This window comes from Mirounga angustirostris, unplaced genomic scaffold (assembly GCF_029215605.1).
Source record: "Mirounga angustirostris isolate CCGP_5_RB_7025 unplaced genomic scaffold, mMirAng1.0.hap1 SCAF_9, whole genome shotgun sequence".
Taxonomy (NCBI): domain Eukaryota; kingdom Metazoa; phylum Chordata; class Mammalia; order Carnivora; family Phocidae; genus Mirounga; species Mirounga angustirostris.
In genome coordinates, this window is record NW_026991717.1 from 72,917,944 (window position 1) to 72,944,300 (window position 26,357).

At 46.3% G+C, this 26,357-nt stretch overlaps 1 protein-coding gene across 2 annotated transcripts; it reads right to left on the reverse strand.

Annotated features, from left to right (window-relative positions):
* Nucleotides 1-100: 100 nt before the first annotated feature.
* CUNH14orf93 (chromosome unknown C14orf93 homolog) lies at nucleotides 101-22,038 on the reverse strand. Of its 2 annotated transcripts, XM_045900537.2 has the most exons (7): nucleotides 21,985-22,038; nucleotides 9,143-10,187; nucleotides 6,630-6,950; nucleotides 2,960-3,021; nucleotides 2,632-2,735; nucleotides 1,433-1,545; nucleotides 101-1,157 (listed from the first exon to the last, which is right to left on the reverse strand). In XM_045900537.2, exons 2-7 carry the CDS (start codon nucleotides 9,740-9,742, stop codon nucleotides 738-740), a joined length of 1,620 nt encoding a protein of 539 aa, XP_045756493.1. In that variant the 5' UTR covers nucleotides 9,743-10,187; nucleotides 21,985-22,038; the 3' UTR covers nucleotides 101-737. The 2 variants fall into 2 exon arrangements, with proteins under 2 accessions (XP_045756493.1, XP_064426890.1); XM_064570820.1 differs by lacking the exon at nucleotides 6,630-6,950.
* Between the last annotated feature and the right edge of the window lie 4,319 nt (nucleotides 22,039-26,357).

Below are 26,357 nucleotides of genomic sequence, written 5' to 3' on the forward strand. Positions count from 1 at the left end.
CACACACCCCTTCCTCCAAATACAGGTTGGCTGACAGGACTAATAGCTACAAAGCCCCATATACTGCTGGGTCACACAGTGGGACAGCAGCTGCCAGTGAGACATGGAACTCTTTAAGCTTTAATTTCTTCATGTGTTAGGTGGGAATAATAAAATCTGCCTTACATAATTCAACAAACAATAGCTATTATATCTGTATCCCAATTCCCAAATAATGGAGCGGTGCTCTGCTCAGAAGACGCAAGCCCATGACTGAAACTGCCCACCAGGGGGCAGTAGGACCCTGGACTGGTCCTGTGGGGCGGCCACTGCAGAGCCAGACCAGCAGTCACGGCGAAAGCAGAAGGTGCAACCAGGGCTGCTTCCCCAGGGCTTTGTGTGAAACCAGAAAAAAACCAACTCCGAGACTGGGGCATATGTCACAAAGGCCTCATGTTTCTTAGACCCATCCTCCTCCTTTCCTCAGCCCAGGCGCCCCGAGGCACTATTTATGCTTAGAAATAAGCATTTTCTGGCTTGCCATTCACAGGGAGCCAGGGAGGTCCCCCTTCTAGGTAAGTCTTTTTACCCCACCACAGCTGCCAGCTTCCACTTCCATTGGGGACTGTGGTAAGAAGAGAGACAGATTTGCTTTCTCAGACTGCAGAGGACACCTGGTTAATCTGGGAAGCCCCATGGCCACCCATCCCTGGGACATGGGGAGTGGCAGATGCCAGAGTTATTCTTGGTTATAGATTTCATTCATCCTTTTCCACCTTGATTTCAATGAATGAGTTCAAGTCAGGACAGCAGGTTTTGTGAGGTTGGTCAAAGGATGGGGAGACAGGTCCATTCTCATCACCTCCCTCGTCTTCCTCTTCTTGAAAATTAGGATTATAAAGTTCTGGTGGAAGGAGCTGGGCCTCAGCAGAAGGTAATCGGTCTGAGGGAGGCCCATACACACGGTTGGCTTTAGTGCCATGCTTAGAGTTGGCATCCAGGTGGTAGCAGAGCTCTGTGAGGCGCTGGGCCCGGAACCGGGGAGGCCGGGCCACCCAGACACCTGGCTCATTAAGACTGTCCTCTTCATCTGACATCAGCTCTTCTGTCACATCCTTCCACAGGCGTTGGTCCTCAGGCCCAAAATGCCTCATGATGCTGGATCGGTTGGCAAAAAGCTAAGGTAGGGGCCCAGGGCAGAGATAGGAAGAGAAACAAACTATGCATTAGATTTGGGGAGCAGGTTCTCGTAGGAAGAAGGCTGTGTAAAATCTGTGTCTGAGAGAACCTAGCCCCCAAGTCATCTTAGAACCGGCTCCTGCTCCTCCTCCTCTATCTGCCAACATTCCTGGCTCTCAGCCCTATTCTCAGATGCCACGTCCACTGGCCCTTCCCACTGGAGCTTAGTAGGGTTTAGTGTTTAGCATCTTGAAAGGAAGGCCTAGAAACCTACCCGGTATCTGCGACTTCGAAGCTTCTTCTCCTCTTTTTCCTTCAGGCCTTTAAAGGGGTTCAGGGAGTTGCGGTACTCACGCCTCTTAGTGAGAAAGTAGGCTACACAGGCTCCTGAGGAGGGAAAAGGGAGGGGCAGAGAGCAGGTGCTCAGCCCTTTTTTTCTGCCCTAACAATACTGGCTGGGAGGTGAGCATCACTCTAGATGGTGGGCTTTCTCACAGACCCATAAGCATCTATTTACTCCTCTTTGGTTTGGCTCTCTCTGCTCACCTCCCTGTCCAGATTGACTCCCCCCATATCTCCCACTGGCACACAACAAGTCCGAGCTTCTGTAGCTCCCTCCCCGGACCTGGGCTCCATCAAACCCACTCCCATTCTACTCTGCTGGTAGTGGATTACCAGCGCGTTTTCAGCAGAAGCTTTCTTAATGCTTCAGGGTTAGCTATGGGCAAATAATAGAAGAGTAAGGAAAGTAGAAAACCCAGGAGGTAATATTTAGGGACAAAAGGGCAGGCCTGGATTCTGACTTCCTTTTCCTAACACCCTAGATTCAGGCCCTATGGAAACATCATGCCTGCTGGTGTTAGCCCTTTCCTTCTCCCATTTTCATTTCAAGTGGGATAGGGGAATTTAAAAAAAGACAGTTAGAAACAATCCTGGGGCACCTGGGTGGCTCAGTTGGTTGAGCGATTTCGGCTCAGGTCATGATCTCAGGGTCTTGAGATTGAGCTCCGAATCAGCTCTTTGCTCAGCAGGGAGTTTGCTTGAGATTTTCTCTCTCCCTCTGCCCCTGCCCTCACTTACACTCTCTCTCTCTTTCTCTAAAATAAATAAATCTTAAAAAAAAAAGAAGGGGTGCTTGGATGGCTCAATCGGTTGACCTTCTGACTTGATTTCAGCTTGGGTCGTGCTCTCGGGGTCCTGGGATCAAGCTGTGTTGGGCTCCGTGCTCAGTGCAGAGTCTGTCTGGGATTCTCTCCCTCCCCCCCACCCAAACCCCCACTCAATCTCCCGAAAGAAAGAAAGAAAAGAAAAAAAGAAAAAGAAACAATCCTGCGAAGATGTGAGAATAGCCAAAAAAAATTTTTAAGTCCACTATTTTCAAAACCACCTAAATCATCTCCATTATGCCTCTTCTCTGACCAAGAAGAGTGAGTGGAAAAAGAACGAGATGGGAGTTAATTCCATTTTTCTCACCTTTCAGCTCCTTATCAGTGTAATTGTGGGGACTGGTCACCAGCTCCTGCTTGAGCTTTTCCAGAAGGAACTTCACTACTGAAATATTCCAAGAGGACTTGATGCTGCCACAGAGAAGATCATGAACAAGGCAGTCAGCGTATTAAAAGCCAGACAGAGAGTCCTGGCACGAATCAACTTGGTGGCAAACTCCCCCATGGCCAAGGACAGGAGGCAAGGGACAATGGTGAGGGCAGAGCCTTAGCCTCATTATTGTATTGGAGAAGCCCTGTGCTTCCCTCTCGTTGGCAGAGTACCTTGTGATTCTTTTCCCTCAAGAGGATCATACCTTTCAGACCCATTGAATCTCTTGTCATTGGTGATGTGGTTATGCACATTGTGGACCAATTTCTAGGGGAAAAAAACAAAAACAGATTCAAGCCGGGAGTGGATATGATGACACCCTCCTCTGTTCCCTAAGCATTGTCCCTCTGGGGTTCTCTGCCTGAATCCTTCCCATAGTCTGGGCACCATTTCTGTTCATGCCCCTTCATAGCCAGAGAGCTTATCCAAGTCAGTATTTCGAATGTCCTCCCTTTTGTGGTCCTTTTCATTTAATTTGTATGGAGACTCCAGGATCATCCCTGGTCTTACTTCTTTTTCTGGGGAATATGGTCACTAGGGCAAAAGGTCTCAGACATTTTCACAAACATACTCCTTCCTAACAGCCAGGAGAGAGCAAATATACACCAGGACTACTGCAAGTGGACATTTCTTGAGGGCCGCTACTCTTTACCATATATCTGTATTTCTTTTAATCTAAAAATGTCTTCTTGTAATGAGCACTGGCTGTTATATGCAACTGATGAGTCACTGAACTCTACCTCTGAAACTAACACTACACCATATGTTAATTAATTGAATTTAAATAAAATAAAATTTTTAAAAAATGTCTTCTTAATCTCCTAGTAAAATTGATGACCCAGGAAAATGTCCTAAGTATATTCCTTTGCACATTACCACAAATCTCAAGGGTGTACACAGCATGGTCTGAAAAACACAAACCTAAAATAACAGAAATGTGAAATGCAAAGGACCTTGAAGACGCTATCACCCAACCTCCTTTTCACAACATTCAACAGGTTTTCAGCTTTGCTCACATACCTTTAAGAATGGGTTCTCACTACTCTTTTTCGAGTCAGCTTTTTTACTGTTGAGTGTTAAAAAGTGTTGCCTTAGACTCCAAAATCTGGCCAGTTTTGCCCCTAACAGCACCTAAGATCTTTGAAGACTCTCATGTACTCTCTAAGTCTTCTATCCAGTCTAAATATCCCCAAGTCCTTCAACCATTCCTTATGACACAATTTCCAGACAGACGCCTCTTGAAACTATCAGGCTCCCTGGCTTGCCAGTGTCCCTTGGACAACATGGCAGTGGGAAACGAATCTAATGCATCAGTGGAGACCTGGCCAAAGGGAGCATTACTTCCCCGAGTGGCACTCTACACTTCTAGGACTGAAACCCAAGATGGTATTACCTTTCTTAGCAACCCCACCCCTATTCCTAAGGTCACAGTTGTCATTCCTAGCGAGCTTACAGTCAACTCAAGTCCATTTTTCATATGGATTACTATCTCGGCCATTCTGCAACTGTTTTGTTTTTTTAAACTTTGATGCAGGATTTTACATTTCTTCCGATTAAATTTAGTTCCGGTGTTTCTGATGGTATTTTCATGCCAAGCTCCCTCGGTCGGTGGAAATTCCCAGTCCCAAACCGATGGACTCATATCCTGATCTCAGGACTTCAGCTTCAATTGAGAAATCCCCAATTTACCCTTCTGCCTCTACGACTGACTGACCATATCAGTTTAGGAAAGTACTGTCAACTTTTTATGGTTAGGGTCTCCACTCTATAAAAAGGACTGTTACGAAATTAGCTTCATATTTGATATCGTTATTTTACCTCTTAGAAGTCCCAATTTAAGGAATCACAAGGGATGGGTGAATGCTTCAGAAAGAATTTGAAAGTGTTGGGAAAAAAAAAAAAAGGTAGAAGAAAGAAAGAAAGAAAGAAAGAAAGAAAGAAAGAAAGAAAGAAAGAAAGAAAGAAAGAAAGAAAGAAAGAAAGAAAGAAAGAAAGAAAGAAAAGGAGTTGCACCGCTTCCAGTTCAAGTGGCTTGGAAGAAATCAGCTGATAAAAATCAAACCAGGCTTGAAGTGGAAAGGGGAAATACTCTAAGACAATAATAAGTGTTAAGACTGTAAAGGCTGCTGGCTCACCCACTTCCTGAGTGAGCTAAAAATAAATACATTTCCCCAAGGGGTGGCAGGGATCAGCCGCATTCCAAGAAATCAGTGGTTCCCCTTTCTGGATCCCCAGCAGCAATCCACAGCGGCCTGAGCAGACTGGAGGGATGCCTCTCTGATTCCTTCCCAGAGCTAAAGGCCTGAAGCTAACCATCTCCCTCGAAACCACAGTCTGGCACAAGAACATCTGAAACCTTCCTCTGTGATGGGCAGCAAAATTCCCTGACTGGTCCTCAGAGCCTTTTCAAGCAACTGCAACAGAGAGCAGGAGGGGTGAGCCCACTGTCCTCCTGTAAGGTCCTCAGTTCCACCAGGCTCTCCAAAGGGCAGGCAGCAGCCAGGCCTCAACCCCAGACCTCTCACTGGAGGCCATAGGCAGAAGAACAGGGAGTGGTCAAAAGTCCCATTTTTATGCAAATTGTAATTATCACACATTTATTCATGATTTAAACATTATGAAGTTTTGGGAAATCCCTTGCAGTGCATTTCTAAGTATATGCCTCCATTTCTGTCACTGGCAGTGAGAGTGGCCCTCTTGGGCCAGAAGTTTCTGACAGAAAAACTAAATCCATTCCGTTTTTGATAAGTGAGCTATCCCTGAACATAACCAAAACTGAAAATGAAGGTTAGAAACCAGTTGATTCTGATTATGAATGGTGTCTTCCTTCCCAGGGAAGGAAAGAACCCTTCAATGTAAAAACAAATCAAATGAAAGGGAGGGTAAGAGTCAGGAGCCCTTAGAAAAGGGAAAAAGAAGCAAGAAGTAATGAAAAAAGAATCTCCAGTGAAGATGAAGGAGGTACACACGGTACCTGGCAGGCTTCAACCTTTACTAAGACTGTGACAAGAGGAAAAGGGCTAGACTGTGACGAGATTTTGGGTGGGTGTGAATGGTGAGCTCCCTTCCTATCCAGAACTCTCCAGTGACTCTACCAGCCATGAGCCAGAGAAGGGAAATGCCTTACAGTCCATATGAACAGGATCTAGCCAAAGAACACCCCGACGGTTATCAGAAAGATGTTTGGGGACACAGAGGTGATCCAAAGGACTATGGTCACCCTAGAGCAGGGTTTCTCAACCCTGGCACTATGGACGTTTTAGGTCGAATCACTGTGGGCGGCTGCCCTGTGCACTGGAGGATGTTTAGGGATGCTCCTGAGGCTCCAAGCCACTCCAAGTTTCAGGCAGAACTGGTTCAGCCCAGTACCTTCCCTGCCAAGAGCTCTTAGAATCCCTAGGCTGGCCAAACCTTTATAACTGAGCTGAGTGTCTAGGGGCCCTCTGCGCCTCTGGAGTTTGGGACTACCTCAGCATACCTTGGCCATTCTGCCAAGGGGCCCCTTGCTGCTTACCCTGAACACTGGTCATCTGCAGGCTACCCCAGTGCTACCCTTCAGTGGTCAGTCTGATCAATCCCTTAAAGATCTTCCCATCAGGACTATTAGCTCACGGGGAGGAGATATGATACAATTCTCTTCTCTTTAAACAGAAGATTTCAATCTATTTGGAAAAGCCTTTAAAAAGTTCCCCAATTAGCAGGGGGTCTGCCTATCCCTAGGGCTATGGACCAATCTGTCTCCTTCTTGCCCCTCCCATTCCAGTAGGATTCAGGATACCATTCATTCAATATGGGACGTTTAAAATCAACCCACACTTCATTCTTCACTTCTCTCTCCAGACTGAAGAAAAATGTATAGAATTGAGCTCACTCACGGAGAGTACCAGATCCCGCTTGCGCCTGGAGTTCTTCTGCCCACTCCCTCTGGTCCTGCATGGGGAAGCGGTAAACCCTAGAGAGTGTCTCAGCTCCCCTGTTCCCCCGGGGCCTGACTCTTCCAAGGCACCATCCAGCACAGCAGCAGCACTGAGCATGTCCTCGGGGCGGGGTGGTGGCAGCTTGCTTCCATTTTCTGGCCCTGTCTCTGAGGTTGCCCGCTGGATAGCCAGTTGTGTGGCTGGTGAGAGCTGCTTGGCATAAGCAGGGACCAGCACCCGCTGTACTGCACCCTCAGAGGCCACATAATCATCCACCAGCTAAGAACATAAAAAAGAATAGCCTATTAGCCATCCAGGCTTAGGGGAACCTGGTCAACCATCATTCTTTGGCCAAGGATAGTGAACAGAGAGTAGAAAGCAGGGGGAATCCAGCACAGTCTTAATGGTCAATAGCTTGTTTCTCTGGGACTCCTACGGGAGTGTTGGCAAATATTTCTTGGATATACAGGGCCTCTCGGGTTGAATCGTTACCCACAGGACTGATTACAAGGACAAGGATTGTTTTGACGCTCTATTTGTGAGGAATCATCTGTGATTTGCTCTTGGGTATAAGAACACTAGCCAGGCAAGTATTTTGTCTAAAAGGGATTGGGGGAGGAAGTGATGGTAAGAAAGGAACACCAAGCAAGAGAAGGAACAAGAAAATAAAATGGTAACAACAACAGGAGAAAAATGGGAGCAAAGAAGGGAGATATAAAGTCAGAAATTTCTAGAGAGGCTGGCACCAACTGCCCCACCCCACCCCACCCCATTCCCTTCGCAGGACCTCCCTGTGCCCTCACCTTGATTCTGTCCTGGCCGCATCCTACTGTCACTGTCCTGACATCCACTTGCTGCCTGTGCCCTCACTCAAGGACATACAGGGCAGGGAAAGGAAGGAGGGAGGAAGGAGACAGAGAGAGAAGAAAGGAGGGGGGATTTCTGCAGCCAAGAAAACAAAACAGGGAAAGTAAGGGGGGAAAAAAACACAGAGCGGGGGAGGAGGCTGAGATTTATAGACCTGTGAGCTGCTTTCTACGCTGTGAAATCTAATTCCATCCTGTCGGCTTGGAAGGCTTCCCTGCCTGACAGAACCAAAGCTCAAGGCATTGCCTGGCCTGGTACCTGGTACCGACCGCCCCCCCCCTCCTCCCACCTCCCGGCAGCCCCAAACCCTCCCCCACCTACCCCCCAGAATCCTGGCTGGGCAGAGTGGGGCAAGCGGCAGTGGCCACCACCCACCACATGGCTAGGCCTTCAGGGATCAGTGACCAGCTGCAGCGTGACACTGGAAGGGGACAGGGGGTTTCTACATTCATCTCTCAGATCTAGCAGATGGGCTGGGAGTTTCCTCCCTCCCATCTCCCCTGGGTGTTCTGCTCCTTTTCTCTTTCCTGGGTGTCTGGGCCTTGTTGTGCCTGTGGAGGGAGGAGGAAAGTGAGGGGGGGGAGAGCTGACAGACCTCCCACTGTCTCTCAAGTGGTGACACATCTGTTACTTTCCCATCTCTATGATCTCCCTAGTTGCTCCATCTCCTTTTCGTACTTCCATGTGCCGCGCTCTGCAGTTTTTACTCCACTCAGCCAGGGTTTTCCTGCTCAGATGGCCCTGAGCAGTAAAGAAACTGAAATAGCACAGTGTACTTCTGTGTCTTTTCCTGCTCACAAAATAGGCGTGCTTGCTTCCCTCCTTCTCCCGACATGTCTCTCTTCCCAGGAACTCCCAGCCGTCCACTTCTTGTCCTCACGTTTGTCCCTTCCCTCTACCTCCTTCCCACCTTCCCTCACGTTCTCTTGCGCGCGTGAAGTCTCTTGCCATTTAGATTCGCCTTTCCTCTATGCTCTCTTTTCACTTTTCCTCCTTCCTCAACCCTTCATCTCCACCTGCCTCCTTCCCTCCCTACACCTGTCTTTCCGTTCCCTTTGGCCTCTCGCTCTCTCCTTCCTTCCGTCTCCTCCCTCCCCGCCCCTCCCTCTGTCCCTCTCCGGCTCTCTCTCTCTCCACCTCTGTCTCTCTACCCCCCACATTCCCATCTCTCTCTGTCCTGAATTGCTCTTGGCAAGCGGAGGGCCCGTGATAAAATATGAATGAGCCGTCTGTGTACGGCAGGCCTCCTAGCCGGGAGAAGCAGAGCCCGCGGAGCAGCGGAGCCAGCTGCGGACGGGAAGGTGGCACGCAGAGCTCCGGGGGGGGGGGGGGGGGGGCGGGCACGGCCGGCACCCCGCACACCAGACCCGAGCTCCTGCCACGGAGGCTGCGGTTCAGGGGAAAGCGGGCAAAGCGGGCGAGGGCTGCCTATCCCTGCCGGCAAAGGACGCCTGGTGCGGTCCTGCTTCCGCACAAGGAACACCAAAAAGCAAGGCTGAGGCTGGAAAGGAACCAGAGGGAGGGAGAAGGAAGAGGGACAGGCCCGGAAAAGCCCTCGGGAGCCACCCCACGGCGCTCGCGTCCTGCTCTGCGGCCATACTCACGGGATTGAGCAGCGGGGCCGCCTCGCCGGCCGCCAGGGCGCACCCCGGGAGCCGCGCGTCTCTCTGCGCCGCCGGGAAGCCCAAGGGCCCGGGCCCCACGGCCGAGGCGGCTCCCACCTGCCACAGCTCCTCAATCACCACCTGCATGCCGCTGCCCACGCTGTCACACTCCTCCTCCGCCGCGGCCGCCGCCTTGCAGGCCTCCGCAGGGCTCTCCTTGAGAGGCCCCGGCTCCTCGGGCGGGGAGCCGTGCGCCCGGCCGTCCCCGTCTTCAGCCGGGGCCGAGGCTTTCCCTTGCCTCAGCTCACCCACCTCCTCCTGGAGACGTTTGAGCAATTCGTTGTTGGCCCGGGCGAGCCCCAGAGCGGCCTCGGCCAGGCCCACGGCCTTCTCCACCCGCTGGTAGATAATGTGCAGGAGCTGCTCTGAACTCTGAACGGCCAGGCCGTGTCCGGTCACCGTGATGGGGGTGCTGGCAGGAGGGTTCCCGCCCTGGGAGCCCGTGCTGCTCGCACTGGTCTCGCTTTTGCAGGCGCAGCAGCAGCATCTGGTCTCGCCGCCACCGGGAGGGGAGAAGAGGATGGTGGCGCTGAAGGACATGGCTGATGGCCACAGGAACAACTGGGCTCACACTGCCAGACCGCTGCGAAAGGTGTCCCCAGTCGGCCCGACTCCAGGCGGGTAGGAAGCACTGGCCTCTTTGGATTCACTTCCCTGTGTCATGGAGGGCGACCAGAGGAGCCTGGACACCAGGCAGTGGGCTGTGTGAAGGAGGAGTAGGCAAGCGGTGCAGGGGCACACCGTCCATGGCTGCCTAGCCTGGGCCTGCAGAGGAGAGATGCCTTCTTCTATCTGCGGATCCCGTGCTCTCCCAGGGCGCTGGGGGTCCCACTCACCCCTGACCCAGAGGGTGGTGCCTACACAGGCCTTCCTGCTGAAGACAGTGTCAGGGGGTAGAAGGCATTCTTCCTGCACCCAAGCATGGAACCCCCCGCCACTCCAACCTGAGGAACAGAGAGGGGGACTCAAAAGGACCCACAAGCATCTGGAAAGATGAGAAGATTAAGGAAGAAAATGCAGATCTGTCTTTGCCTCCTCACTATCTTTGCAGTAATAACAGTCATTGCCTTTTGTCTCCTTGACATCATTCCTTAAGGAGTTCAGAACACTTCCCGCAGGTTATCTCAACCACACAGAAGCTCTAGGAAACACATATTACCCCAGGTCCACTGAAGAGACATGCAGACGAGTTATAGATCTTTTTCAAGGTCAGAGGGAGACGGCGGAATCCAGTTATTGCTACTTTCAATCTAGTGTTTATTTTTTTAACTGATAACCACTTTTTGTTGACATAAAGAATCACGATTCTACCCTCCCCATAATTTTCTTACAGATGCATTCAGAGTAAGACTCCTAAGTAAGGAATACACCGACAGCCCTCAACATGTCACCAACCTCACACTATTATATCACTGACGCTTTGGGGGTGGGGCAGGGAAAGGAAGGGGAAAGCTGGATCAGAGAATCAAGCTGCGGTGACCCCGGCCGCACAGCCCCCTGGCTCTCACACTTGTGCATCTGGGCGTCCAGCCTCTGAAGAGGAATCCAGCTGTTCTGAATCCTACAGCTGGTAGCCCCGAGAGAAATCACCTCTGAGGCCCCTCATCTCCACTTCTCAAACTCCTTGAGGGAGGGGCAAAGCTCAAAAGGCATGCTTAAATAGTTCAGTGCTGCCACTTTGCCCACATGACCAGCCCCATTAAAGAGGAAACCAGAATATCAATGATAAACCAAACTGCCTCACTTTTGAATCACCGTAGGTAAGCAACTAAACTACTCTAGAAGGAAAAGAAAAAAGGTAAGGGAGGGTTGGATTGTACGACTGAGAACAGTCCAAGGAGCTTCATGTTGTCTTTGCCAAATACTTGATTATAGAAAAAAGAATCCTCTGCCTGAAGCCCCCTAAGTGACAGAATCTTATGTTTAGAGTTTCCACAAGAGATACATTTCCACCTTACCCTGTAAATTATATCATAACATCACAATTAAAAAAAAGAGGAGGAGGGGCGCCTGGGTGGCTCAGTCAGTTAAGCGTCTGCCTTTGGCCCAGGTCATGATCCCGGGGTCCTGGAATGGAGCCCCACATCGGGCTCCCTGCTCAGCGGGAGGCCTGCTTCTCCCTCTCCCACTCCTCCTGCTTGTGTTCCCTCTCTCGCTGTGTCTCTCTCTGTCAAATAAATAAAATCTTTAAAAAAAAAAAAAAGAGGAGGTGGGTAAGAGAATTTTCTATATACTGAGATTTGGGGGCTTTTTTTGAATCAGCAATCTCATTTCAGAAACAGGTAATATCGATGCCTCTGCGGTACTAAAACATAAATCTGACAATGCATTTTCATTACATTTGGTTAATAAAGAATAGTCTTTGATTTGCTTTTTCTAATATATATATGTATGTATATGTGTGTGTGTGTGTGTGTGTATATAAAACAAAACAAAACAAAACGTTTTCTGTGCCAGGTATTCACTTATAAGAACTTCACTCAAATCCATCTGCAGCTTCTCTGTCATTAGAGTCACTGGAAGGCACAGCTTAACCTAAAACTAAAGGTTAGAGGAAAGCACTAAGCAAGTCCTGTGTCAGTTTATGGATGAATCATTTATATAACCTTTCCCTTCCTAAATAGGGCCTTCACTGTTCTTTTTTTATTATTATTTAAAGATTTTATTTATTTATTTGACAGAGACACAGCGAGAGAGGGAACACAAGCAGGGGGAGTGGGAGAGGGAGAAGCAGGCTCCCCACGGAGCAGGGAGCCCAATGTGGGGCTCGATCCCAGGACCCTGGGATCATGACCTGAGCCGAAGGCAGATGCTTAACAACTGAGCCACCCAGGCACCCCGGGCCTTCACTGTTGTTGCAGGGTTTTTAGCCAACGTCATGCAAGGAGTTTAATCTGAACCGTGGCTATTGTGAGAAAAAGACAGTTATGTAGAAGATAAGATACAAATGGTTGCCAGTTGGGTTCAGTATATGTAAAATCAGAAACTAAGATGCATCAGGCTGGCACACCGGGTGAGTACCCCTTCTGGTACCAAAATGACAATGGCTACGTTCTTGCCCCCAACACTTACTCTTTCTTGCAAGAGGCCTTAACCCCTGCCAGTGCTGTGCCTGCCTCGAGCCCTCCTTCCCCCTTGAATGGTCATTCCCAGGTCATCATTCCAAAACAGCACTGAACTGGAAATTTAAAATATGTGTGTGTGTGTGTGTATTTCTCATCCTGCTGCACTACTTAACAACTGTGTGAACTTGGAAAAATGACTCCCTTTTCTGAGCCCCAGTGCTCTTTTCTCTGCCTACTTGGAGTATTTTTGTGATGATTATACATACATAATGTATGTAAGGCACCTACAGAGTGCTGGCACATGGTCAGTGCTCTGCAAATAGCAGCTGGATGATACTATGATTATTCCTGAAATATTTTGTGTTCCCATCCTGGACCCCCATCCTGATTTCCCAATCTTGAAAAAAATGCAATGGCTTGAAATGGAACTTGGGGGACTTCCCCCTAAATTTAATAACAAATTTCTAAGACACAATAAATTCAAGTCTACAAAGAGGCATGTATACATATAAAAGCTTCTATGATATACCTTAGAAAAGTTATTGAGAAAACAGAGTATTTGCAGGGGTGCCTGAGTGGCTCAATCGCTAAACGTCTGCCTTCTTCGGCTCAGGTCATGATCTCAGGGTTCGAGATTGAGCCCTACATCGGGCTCTGTGCTGGGTGTGGAGCCTGTTTAAGATTATCTCTCTCCCTCTCCCTTTGCCCCTCCCCCCACCCTAAATCCTGATTCTACCGTTTCTATAATTTTTTCCTCAATTTCTTTCTGCTTTTCTACTTTGTGTATTAACCTAACTACGTCTGGGGTGCCTGGGTGGCTCAGTCGGTTAAGCATCTGCCTTCGGCTCAGGTCATGATCTCAGGGTCCTGGGATCAAACCCGGAGTGGGGCTCCCTGCTCAGCAAGGAGTCTGTTTCTCCCTCTTCTCTGCCCCCTCCTCTGCTCGTGATCTCTCTCACACACACACTCTCTCTCTCAAATAAATAAATAAAAGCTTAAAAAAACCCCTAACTATGTCCATTTTATTTATTTGTTTTTAATTATTATTATTATTTTTTGAGGCGGGGAGGGGCAGAGAGAGAGGGAGAAAATCTTAAGCAGGCTCCATGCCCAGCACAGAGCCCGACTTGGGGCTCAATCTCACAACCCTGAGATCATGACCCGAGCTGAAATCAACAGTCAGACACTTAACTGACTGAGCCACTCAGGTGCCTCTAACTATGTCCATTTTAGAACGTCACATTCAGAGCAACAATTGGTGTGGTTTTTTTTTTAATTAACCTGTCTATATAAATCTGGTACAGTGCAGTGTAGCACAATGGGTATTCAAATAACTCTTATTTGGTTTCTGTGGACATTCCTGCTGACTTAATTGTACTGGCTCCTATACCCACTTAAGCTCTAAGACATTGAAATGAAAGGACAAGGAAAGAAAGGAGAGTCAGCAGGTAATAAAGGAATCTTTCACATTATAATATTTAATAACCAGGTAACAACTTAAATGCTGGATAAGTTGGATTAAAAATAAAACAAAGCACAAATTTCATTAGCTACATACATCCCCACTAGAGAAAAAAAAACAAGTTGAAAAAAAAAGTTTCTAAAAATTCTCTGTATGCAAGGCCATGCTGAAGGATGAGTCACCAAAATGGACTGCCACCACTAAGTACTCAAATGAAGGGAAGACAAAGTCCCTACATGCAAGGAGCTTACAGCATATGTGAGAATGGAATGTTTAAGGAACAAAGCAAAATACAAGTGCCTAAAAATATGGTGCAGACAAAAATTCTTGAGGCGATAGTTTAAAATAATGGAAAGATAACAGAATGAAATCATATGAGAAAGGGGTCTTACAGAAGAAAAACCTCCAACTGAGCCTTGGGCAATGTACAGAAGGAATTGGTAGGGTGGAAAGAAGACGTGAGAGATGAAAGGAAAAACAAACATTACAGGAATTTACAAGGTGCATGTGCGAGGTCAGTGCAAAGGTATGGAAAGCTGACATAGGACTTTGAAAACCATGTTAAGGAAACTTCTAGTGTAGGGGTCAGCAAACCTTTTCCTTTACATAAAGGACCAGACAGTAAGTAATTCTGGCTTTGCAAGTCATGTGGTTGCTGTCACAACTACTCAACTCTGCCATTGTAGCACAAAAGAGCCACGGACAATACATAAACATGACAATACATAATGAGCACAACTGTGTTCCAATAAAACTTTATTTATGGACACAGAAATGTCATCAGATATTATATTTAACACTTACATTAAGAAATATAAAAGCCAGTCTTAGGTCACGGGCCATACAAAAACAGATGGCAGGCCAGCCAGCCTATGGGCTGTAATTTGCTGACCCCTGTCTTAGATACCTAGTGGAAGAGTTAGAGATTATTAGCAGACTCTTCAATCCTGAAGTGAGTTGAGAATGAGGGTTGTGGATATGAAGTTTCAACATCCTGAAGGAAGACCTGATAATATTTCTTTACTTAATAAATATGGGGGACAGAAATATTGGCTAAGATTTATCACCTGAGGGTCAGCAGATGGTACCACTGACAGAATGATAGAAATGAGAAAGTTGAGGTGGCTCCGTTGGTTGGGCACCCGGTTCTTGGTTTCGGCTCAGGTCATGATCTCATGGGTTGTGGGATTGCCCCCACATCGGGTTCTGTGCTCAGTGGGGAACTCGCCTGAGATTCTCTCCCTCTCCCCCTCCCGCCCACCCCCTGCTGACATGTGCACATGTGCACACACACTCTCTCTCTCAAATAAATAAATTCTAAAAAAAAAAAAAAAAGGAAATGAGGACATTGAGAGGAGGCACCACCATGTTAGGGAAGATGTGTATGTACGTATGTATTTTTTTCTTTTAAGATTTTATTTATTTATTTATTTGACAGAGAGAGACTCAGCGGGAGAGGGAACACAAGCAGGGGGAGTGGGAGAGGGAGAAGCAGGCCTCCCGCGGAGCAGGGAGCCTGACGTGGGGCTCGATCCCAGGACCCTGGGATCAGGACCTGAGCCGAAGGCAGAAGCTTAATGACAGAGCCACCCAGGCGCCCCAAGGCGCCCCTATTTATTATTTTTTAGGGAGCTCTATGCCCAACTTGGGGCTTGAACTCACCACCCGGAGATCAAGAGTCACATAATCTACCAACTGAGCCAGCCAGGCACCCCAGATGTGTATTTACTTAACAAGTTAAATTTCAAACTGATAGCAACATCGTTAAATGGATGTCCTGATAGCAACTGACTAGGACCTAAAAAAAAAACCCAGAGGAAGGTCAGAACTGGCATGCAGATTTAGACTCTTTAGCAGGAGGGTTGCAGTTGAACCTGAGAGAGTGAATGCACTCTCCCAGGAGTAAGGATAAAGTGTGAAATGCAAAGGCCAAGGACAGCGCTTAAAGCCAATCTGTGCAAGAGGCTTCATTAAAAGAGAAGAATGGTCAGTGAGGTGGGAGAAAAAGAGTGTCATGAAAGCCAAAGTAGAAAGAATTTCAAGAACGTGGATCTAATCAACTGTGACAGGTGCAGGAGAATGGCTAAAAAAGATGAAAATTAAGGAGATACATTTTATTTGTCTGTGATGGTCATTGGTCATGATCAGAGGTGTAATTTTTCAGTGAAAGTAATACTATGCAGTAGATGAAAGAGGAATTGATGGAGAGAAAATGCAAACAAGACATGAAGTCAAGTCTTCTAGAGCTTAGTTATGAAAGGAAGGAAATAACAAGGAAGTCAGAAGAGGCTCTAGAGCTTCACTACACTTACAAAGCAGAAGGAAAAAGGTCAGTGATTTCTGTGACATTAGCCACAGCAACATTTTTCTAGATATATCTCCTGAGGCAAGGGAAACAAAAGCAAAAATAAACTACTGGGGAGCGCCTAAGTGGCTCAGTCGGTTAAGCATCCGACTCTTATTTCGGCTCAGGTCATGATCTCAGGGTAATGAGAATGAACCCTTCTTCAGGCTTTGCACTGGGCATAGAGCCTGCTTAAAATTCTCTTCCTTTGCCCCTCCCCCCCTTCCTCTCTAAAAAACAAACAACAACAAAACTATCGGGACTACATCAAAACAAAAAAGTTCTGTACAGCATAGGAAACAGTCAACAAAACTAAGGTAACCTCCTGAATGAGAGAAGATATTTGCAAATAACATATCCAATAAATATCCAAAATATAAAGAACTTCTACAACTCAACACACAAAAAACCAAATAATCCAATTTAAATATGGGCAGAAGACATGAAGAGACATTTCTCCAAAGAAGATGGCCATAGGGATGACCAACAGACACATGAAAAGATGCTCAACATCACTCATCAGGGAAATGCAAATCAAAACTACAATGAGCTATCACCTCACACCTCTCAGAATGGCTGAAATCAAAAACACAAGAAACAACAAGTGTTGGCGAGGATGTGGAGAAAAAGAAACCCTGTGCACTGTTGTTCGGAATGCAAATTGGTGCAGCCATTCTGGAAAACCGTATGGAGATTCCTCAAAAATAGAACTACCAAGGGTACCTGGCTGGCTCACTCAGTAGAGCATGTGACTCGATCTCAGGGTCATAAGTTCAAGCCCCAGGTTGGGTGTGCAGCCTACTTAAAAAAAAAAAAGAACAAGACTTGAAAGAAAGAAAGAAGGCCGTGAGAAAGTAAAGGATGAAGATATTAGAAAAGAATTTAAGTTTTCTTCTAGGAAGGATCCTCCCAATGTGAGAAGGAAGGAATGGTAACTTTTCCCTGAAACTGCAGAGAAGAAAAAATGAATACAGGGCAAAAATTCATTGAGGTGGAGATAGGAAGACAAAGAGATATACTATTGAGACTCTCTTTTTACTTAGAGGCAGATTTTCCTCAGTATGAATAATCCAGATTGATAACAGAACTTTATTATAAACAGTGCTGCATTATTTGTTGTTACAACCTGTTAAATCCTTTTCTAATGCTCCCAAACTAACATAATTCATTATTCTTGCTTTTTTCCAGCACTGGTTTACGGTTCTAGAGCCCATTTAACCCTGCCAACATTATTAAGGTGCATAAACTTTATTCTAATATCTTTATTTTACTTCTCAAAATGTATAACTTTAATTCAATAACCCATGAAGCAATCCATGGAATGTTTGGCAAAGCAATGGTTAACTGAAGTAAATTATCTGGGCAGTATATAAATCATCATTATTAAACATTTTAATACGGTCAACTTTTGCAATTTCAGATTGCTAGTTTATTTTCAAGCCAATAATTCATATTTTCATTCCAGAAAGAAAAAAAAAAGGAATAAACTAAAGGTTGACCGCCACAGAATAATATACAGGCCATTTGCAAAATGCTATCAACTTTTAGAATTGAGTGTTACGAAAAAGATCTCTAATCTTTTGATGAGTTGCCAGCACAAAGTGACAGGAGCTGTCAAACTTAAGTTTCCATAAAATATATATTTGGCCTTCACTCAGTGTCTAATTTTAACACATGTGAAAGGGGCCCGGAAAATGTACTTTTCGGTAATTTTGGTATTTTCTTCATAAATATTTAGATAAAGGGGCGCCTGGATGGCTCAGTTGTTAAGTGTCTGCCTTCGGCTCAGGTCATGATCCCAGGGTCCTGGGATCCAGCCCCACATCGGGCTCCCTGCTCAGCCGGAAGCCTGCTTCTCCCTCTCCCACTGCTTGTATTCCCTTTCTCGCTGTGTCTCTCTCTGTCAAATAAATAAATAAAATCTTTCAAAAAAATAAATATTTAGATAAAAAAGAAAGAAAAGTCATCTTCTTCAGACAGTTCAGGGTGAGACTGTCCATAATCTTAACTACGCCTTTCCTCCCAAGTCACATGTATTTGTGTTAGAACTAAATATATCATCCTCTTGGCAGCTCCCTTGCTTGCTTTCAACCCATTCTGAGCTTAGAATTTTCTGCATGACTGAGTTCACCTCCAAACTATGAAAAATAAAAGTTTCCTCACTATGTAATAGATGTGTATGATATGGTATCACTCCGATGATATATGTCTTTGTAATGGGCCCTTGGCTCATTCAGGGTCACGCTAGCAATGGACTTCCTTAAATGTGATTACTGAAAGCACAGCAATTCATACCGTAATTTTCATTTTAAGAAATAAAGAGAGGAAAATGGCCACTTAAAGCTCGAGCCGTGCTGGTCAGCCCTGCTCCTCCACTTGGAGGTGCAATATGGCTCACCTGTTTCTATCAAGAAAGAGCCCCTTTATCACACCAGAGCAAGTAAGCAAATACCAGAAAATATTATTTTCCTACATTTTGAAAGATCGACCCATCTACTGCTCTGCAGAGAAAATCTAAGACCTCATTTTCAGGGGTTAAAAAAAAAAGAGAGAGATGTAGATCTAAGGGGAGAATGAGATCCCAAAAAAAGACCTCCACTAATCCGAAGATTTCAAATACACTTGTATAGTGGTTTAAGAGTTTTTAGCCTAGTGTAGCCGTCTTTTTAATTTACATTTGTTAAAATGCAACTTGCTAAGATTGGTTTAAGATTTTCATAGAAATGTACCTGACAAAAAGGACAAGTCCTGCATTCCTGGATCAACTGAAAAAGATGAAAAGCTAGCTCCTAAAGCTACATCACGTGCCCTGAGCCCTCGGTAAATGTTGATTAAATATTAGTCAGAGATGACAAGGTGGGCACCAGAGACAGCAGAACCATTTCCGACACTGGGAGAAGAGAGCCCTCGAGCACTGCCCTCGGGTCAGGCCGCACGGGTCAGGGCGACTCGCCCCTGAGCCCCACCGCAGAGCGCCCTGGGGGTTCCGGGGGAAAGGGGTGTAGCGGCCAACAGCCCCGTGGCCCGAGGCGCGGTCGGGCATTTCGCCGGGTCACCGTGGGTAGACTCCGTGGCCACAAGAGCTCTGCGGACTTGGGCTGAGAGCCGCCGGGAACTTCCCGCTGCGGTCCTGGCAGCCCTACAGGTGCTCCGACCCGGGTGTTCCACCGCGTGTGCCCGGCGCCGCCGCTCCAGCTGACTCAGCAGCGCCTACACAAGCGCGCAGCCTCGCGAGGAAGACGGCGGCGCCGGCCCGTGTACCCCGCCAGCGCGCGCACGCGGGGAGGTACCGCCCCGCCTGTCCCTGGCTCCCGGTGATTGGCGATTGGACGATGAGGGGAAGCAGGGCAAGGGACGTTATTGGCTGCAATCCACAATCACTCAACGAGCCAGGGAGGGGAGGGGCCACCTCAGGGAGGGACACGACTGCGAGGCTTTTTCAAGGCCGTCAGGCGCCATCTTTAGCTTATTTTGTTTTGTTTACTCGGGTTAGTTCTTTGCTGCTTACAAAGCTGCGTGTACAGGATTATAAATTCAGTGCCACAAATAGGTCTCATACATTTGGTGGTGGAAGGCTTAAAATTTCTGTCGGCCATGGTTACGGGTCTTTCAGATACCACTAGCAAAGTGGCAGTTCCCCTTAGTTCAAAGTTTTAATCTCTAGGAGCCCCGCGATTCCCAAAGTCAACCGAGTTTAGCTGTGCTTTGGTAGGAAGACAAAGCCAACGATATGTTCGTGGGACTCAAAGCAAGGACACTGGACATGAGTCTAGGTTCCTAGGAAAAATCAAATAGCTTAGCAAGTCAGAGGCCTGGGTTGTGTACCTCTCTGGGACGAGCGCTCTCTCCCGAGAAGCTGAAGAGTGATGACCTGCAGTGATGTGGAAAAGAATTAGAACAAAACTCCATTAAAAATTCCCAGCGCTGCCGCCATCACAAAGTCATTGGAATCTGACTAGATTTCAAAGATATGCATGCAGGTCTAAACTTGTGGAATGATCCATATTTGAGACAGTATTTATTAAGTACTGATCTGACTTGCACTGTCAGGAAATAAAAATACACTCAGTACAGGTAAGAAGCCCAGAGAGCCACAGAAGGCCACTTTCATTATAATGAATTTCAAGACCTGGACAAATAATCTTAAAGCTGTTGTTGAGGCGTCCTAAATACTACTTGAAACTGAGTAGGGCGCTGGTTGAGGAATGGAAATGTATTACCATCATCCTACAGAGGCTTTGTTGTAATTAAATTTGAACTCTACAGTAGATCCTTTTTTATATCCTGGTTGCTACTTCACTGGTGACATTCCAGTTTCTCCCTCATCACCCCATACACTTCCTATGCTTTCACTCCAATCTGTAAAAACAGATTTGAATATATTTTCCATATGACTCTTAATAGGAGACAGTGGTTCAGTAACACAATGAAGTGAGACTATGGCTCACATAACAGGCTTTGCTCTGAGCCTGTTTTGTCCTCTAATTCTTTTACCCTTTTCTCTTGACTCTTAGACCTGGGGAGAAGGTTACTCAATCCAAAAATGCAACACGATAACCACAATGCATTTCTTATCGCCCTCCTATGTATTATTTGCCTTTGCCTCCTCCTCGCCCCTCCCCCATCACAACCACCATGAACGGTTTTTGAGAATTGGACTTGACTGGATTATTTTCCTGACACTTTGCCAGCTGTGGAGCTTTTCGAACAAATCCCAACCTATAAACGACCATTTTGTCAAAAAGCCAAGAGAGAACTTCCCCTCTGAACACACCAACCAAACCACACATGAAGGCCAAAATATACACAGCTGTACATTTAAGAACGTGAGACAATAAAAAGCAAAACCACTTAAGGCAAAACAGTCACTAAAGAAGGCTTTGAACCACAGATTCAGTAAATTGCCTACTCTCATTTGCCACATGGACTATATACTCCCTGGCAATTATTTAATTATTCACTAATCTGATACTTTAAAAGAGGAGTAGAAAAATACAGTAAATGCACATAAAATGAAAGTGCCTAAGTATGCTAAGCATAGGATTTCTTCTAAGCTCTAATTTGCACACGAAATCCTGTTTGGATCACATCTGGGAACACAACAGAAAAAAAAAAATCACATCCTAATAAGGGCTACTTTGCACACATAAAATCAAAGGTAATCTCTTTTGAAAACAAAATCTGATATGGCACATATACACATACTGTACATATACACAAAGCACAAACCCCAAGATAAATCTTTATGAAATCATTTGCTTCAAAACACACACACAAACACACACACACAATGTCTTCATGAAAATGTAAGACACATTTGTAAGAAGGGCTTTGCCCCCCTCCCCGGGGAGATGAGTGTCTCAATTATAATATCCAAACATTTTTAACCTATTGGCCTTGGACAATTGCCACATTAAAGCCACTTGGTTTTGGTTCTGGGGGAGGGTGTGTAAAACGCACGCAAACAGCTTTGTGAGGGAGTCTCAATTCTCCGCTTCTTTCCACGTTGCCCTTGACGTTGCTCGTGGCAGAAATTTACATTATCCCTTCACCCCGCCTTAAAAAAAAAAAAAAAAAAAACTATACTCCCCAAGCGGCTGAATTTTTTAAATACCTCGACCATAAAAATTTACCAGTTCTTAAAATGTGATAACAAAAAGAAAAAAAAAAATCTCTACAAATTTGGCTGGAAATAGTTGTACACGGCCATCCGGCTTCTCAACTTCTTGGTATATTTAAAACCTTGACCAGGAAAAAAGAAAGAGGAAGAGAGACAGAAAAAGAAATGGGGGAAAGCGCAAATTCCCCTTAGCAACAGTTTCCTCACCCCAGCACTGCCACAGATCTCTATTTTTAAAAATTTTGAAAACACACACAAGATTAAGGAGGGAAAAAAATGGAAAAAGGATACCCGAAGGTCGTATGGCTCTTTGTATTCGTGTGTGTGCAAAAAGGAGGACTCGCGGCGCCCGAACCGGCAAGCCCCGCCCCTCCCCGGACGCCCTCCCGGATTGGTCGCCGGCGGCCGCCGGGCGCCCCTCCCGCAAGCACACGCGCCGCGCCCGAGGCCGCGTCCCCAGGGGGCCCCTGAGGGCCCCCCGACCCCCGACCCCCTCCCAGCTGGACCCTGGCGGTCGGCTCGCATCTATCCCCTTCCCCACCTCTCTCGCTTTCCTTTCACTTTCTCACCCTTCTCACCCTTTCCCATCGTCCTTTCTCAGTGAAACGAGGCCCTCCGCATCGATTACGAGTAACAGTTCAGTGAGCGAGCTCCTTCTGACAATCTGCTAAACTTGGTTAGCTACTAGTCAGTAAAATTACAGACTGGAATTAAGCATCAAGGACTTGGTGCGTTGGCCTGAGCTCATGATTTCCAGGTAGAACGTCTCTGGGTCGTGTCTGTTGCTTGACACTCCCACCTTTACATGAACGAACATTTCAAGCAAGGTGGAGGACAAAATAGACTTTCGGCGTTGCTTTTGCTCAGCCTGAGCCTCCAGTTTTTCTCTACCTGGCTAAAATAACCTTCCCAGGAACCTAAAATGGCTCCCCTTTCCCTCCTGTGTGAGGACCTGGTGGCCTGTACTTGAATGTTAAACCCCGCATAATCTGGTCCCACACCCTGGTTTGTGCTTGGTTCCCACTGCCCTCACCTTTTCAGCCCCGAATTATTCCTTTGCTCAAGTGCTCCTGTCTGCTTGGAATAATGCCTGTTTCGTCTTCTCTGACTAGTCAGTTTTTACCCATTCTTCTTCAGCTGTTTTCAGTCAGCACAGACCATTTCCTTCTCCCCTATCAGCATGAACTTCAGGCTTTCTGGGGTTAGCGGCACTTAACTCTAACTTGATTGTTTCACATACTTTAGTGATTTCACACTAGTAAGCTGTTCGAGATCAGAGATCATATCTTAAACTTCTTTTTCCATTCAGGAACTGGTTGTTGTTGTTGTTTTTGTTTAATTCTTACTTCAGCAGCTGGCATAATTGTAGACATTTGGTAAGCACTGGGAAAAAATCATTTATTATTAAATGAGTGAATTTTTTTCTAGCTAAGACACAAATTTTTGAAACTCAGATCCCACAACAAGAATGTGCCTTCTATAGTAATGGTTCATGAGCACTTACTGTTCAAGGGTTGTTCTGAACACTTCACAAATATTAATTTTTTTTTTTAAGATTTTATTTATTTATTTGAGACAGAGAGAATGAGAGAGAGAGAGCACATGAGAGGGGGGAGGGTCAGAGGCAGAAGCAGGCTCCCTGCCAAGCAGGGAGCCAGATGCGGGACTCGATCCAGGGACTCGATCCAGGGACTCCAGGATCATGACCTGAGCCGAAGGTAGTCGCTTAAGCAACTGAGCCACCCAGGCGCCCCACAAATATTAATTTATTTAATCTCCTCAGTAGTGGGGAGGTACTGTTTTTCCCCATTTTATAATGTATTTTTCTCTCTCTAAGTAGACTCCACCCCCAACATGGGGCTTGAACTCATGACCCTGAGTTTATTTTATTTTATTTTATTTTATTTTATTTTATTTTTAAGATTTTATTTATTTGGGGTGCCTGGGTGGCTCAGTTGTTAAGCGTCTGCCTTCGGCTCAGGTCATGATCCCGGGGTCCTGGGATGGAGCCCTGCATCCGGCTCCCTGCTCAGCAGGAAGCCTGCTTCTCCCTCTCCCACTCCCCTTGCTTGTGTTCCCTCTCTCGCTGAGTCTCTCCCTGTCAAATAAATAAATAAAATCTTAAAAAAATTTTTTTTACTTATTTATTTGACAGAGAGAGAGAGAGATAGCAAGGGCAGGAACACAAGCAGGGGGAGTGGGAGAGGGAGAAGCAGGCTTCCTGAGGAGCAGGGAGCCCAATGCGGGGCTCGATCCCAGGACCCCGGGATCATGACCTGAGCCGAAGGCAGACGCTTAATGACGGAGCCACCCAGGTGCCCCATAACCCTGAGTTTAAAAGTTGCATGCTCTACAGACTGAGCCAGCCAGGCACACCTATCCCCATTTTATATTCGAGACTCAAATGCAGAAAGGTATATAGATCTTTCTCAACTTACAATGGGGTTACTTCCTAATGAACCTATCCTAAGTTGAAAATATTAAGTTGGAAGTGATTTTAATACACCTCACCTCCTGAACCTCATACCTTAAAAGTGCCTGGAGGGGCGCCTGGGTGGCTCAGTCATTAAGCGTGTGCCTTCAGCTCAGGTCATGATCCCAGGGTCCTGGGATCAAGCCCCGCATTGGGCTCCCTGCTCCGCGGGAAGCCTGCTTCTCCCTCTCCCACTCCCCCTGCTTGTGTTTCCTCTCTCGCTGTGTCTCTCTCTGTCAAATAAATAAATAAAATCTTAAAAAAAAAAAAAAAGTGCCTGGAACGCTTACATTAGCCTACAGTTGGGCATTATCATCTAACACAAGCCTATTTTATAATAGGGAGTTGACTATCTCATGTAATTTATTGAATACTATACCAAAAGTGAAAAACACAACAGTTGTAAGTGTATTGGTTGTTTATCCTCGTGATAGCTTGGCTGCCTGGGAGCTGCAGCTCACTGCCTCTGCCCAGCATCATGAGAGAGTACCCTACGGCATATCACTAGCCCCAGACAAGAGCCAAGTTCAGAATTCCAAGTATGGGTTCTACTAAATGTGTATCACTTTTACACCATTGTAAAGTCAAAAAATCCTAAGTCAGGGGCCATCTGTAATAAGTGACTAAGGTTATACAGGTAATAAGAGGTAGACCTCGGATTTGAACCCAGAAAATCTAGTTCCATAGCCCAAGTTCTTAATCATTATGCCTCACTGGCTCCACAGCATAGCTTTTTTTGCTTTTTAAAGATTTTGGTTTTGGGGCACCTGGGTGGCTCAGTCGGTTAAGCATCTGCCTTTGGCTCAGGTCATGATCCCAGGGTCCTGGGATCAAGCTCCACATCGGGCTCCCTGTTCCGCGGGAAGCCTGCTTCTCCCTCTCCCGCTCCCCCTGCTTGTGTTCCCTCTCTCACTGTCTCTCTCTCTCTCTGTCAAAATAAATAAATAAAATCTTAAAAAAAAAAAGATTTTGGGTTTTTTTTTTAAGTAATCTCTACACCCAACATGGGAATCAAGAGTCACATGCTCCTCTGACTGAGCCAATATTATTTATTTATTTATTTAAAGATTTTATTTATTTGAGAGAGAGAGTGAGTGAGGAAGAGAAGGGGAGCGAATCTGAAGCAGACTCCACACTGAGCGCAGAGCCCAATGTGGGGCTCAATCCCATGACAGTGAGATTATGACCTGAGCTGAAACCAAGAGTCAGATGCTTAACCCACTGTGCAACCCAGGCGCTCCAGCAGTGTTTATATTCTTAAGGGTTATAGATTTTCTGTTTCTTTTCCCATATTTTCCATTAAAAAAAATTTTTTTTTAAGATTTTATTTATTTATCTGACAGAGAGAGAGACAGGAGAGAGGGAACACAAGCAGGGGGAGTGGGAGAGGGAGAAGCAGGCTTCCCGCGGAGCAGGGAGCCCGATGCGGGGCTCGATCCCAGGACCCCGGGACTATGACCTGAGCCAAAGGCAGACGCTTAACAACTGAGCCACCCGGGCGCCCCTCAAATAAATAAAATCTTAAAAAAAAAGAAAAAGAGTAGGACCCTTAACTGGGCGCCCCTACTATAACATCTTATATCCACAAACATACAGGTGGTCCTTTTCAAAACTTTAGGATGAAGGAAAAATAGAATTGTTAATGACAATTACGATAATCAACATTTATTGAGGGTTTATTTGGTGCCAGGCACTCTTTCATTTAATCAGTTCCGTGAGATAAGTACTATTATACTGTCTCTTTTACTGATGAGAAAACAGACTCAAGGTCATTGAGCTCACTAAATGGTGGAGTCAGAACTTGAATCCAGGCCTTCTGACTTCAGAACCTGTGCCCTTGAGCAATCATTAGTCTCTGCCTAAGTTGAAATCTACTCTGCCTTTCCGTGTTAACTCTCTTTTAGTCTCCTGTTTTGAGTCCATGAAAGATTAGCTGTCTTCCGGGCGCCTGGGTGGCTCAGTTGGTTAAGTGACTGCCTTCGGCTCGGGTCATGATCCTGGAGTCCCGGGATGGAGTCCCACATCGGGCTCCCTGCTCAGCGGGGAGTCTGCTTCTCCCTCTGACCCTTCCCCTCTCATGCTCTCTGTCTCCCATTCTCTCTCTCAGATAAATAAATAAAATCTTTAAAAAAAAAAAAATTAAAAAAAAAAAAAAGATTAGCTGTCTTCCCTCTGAGGATCAATAGAATGT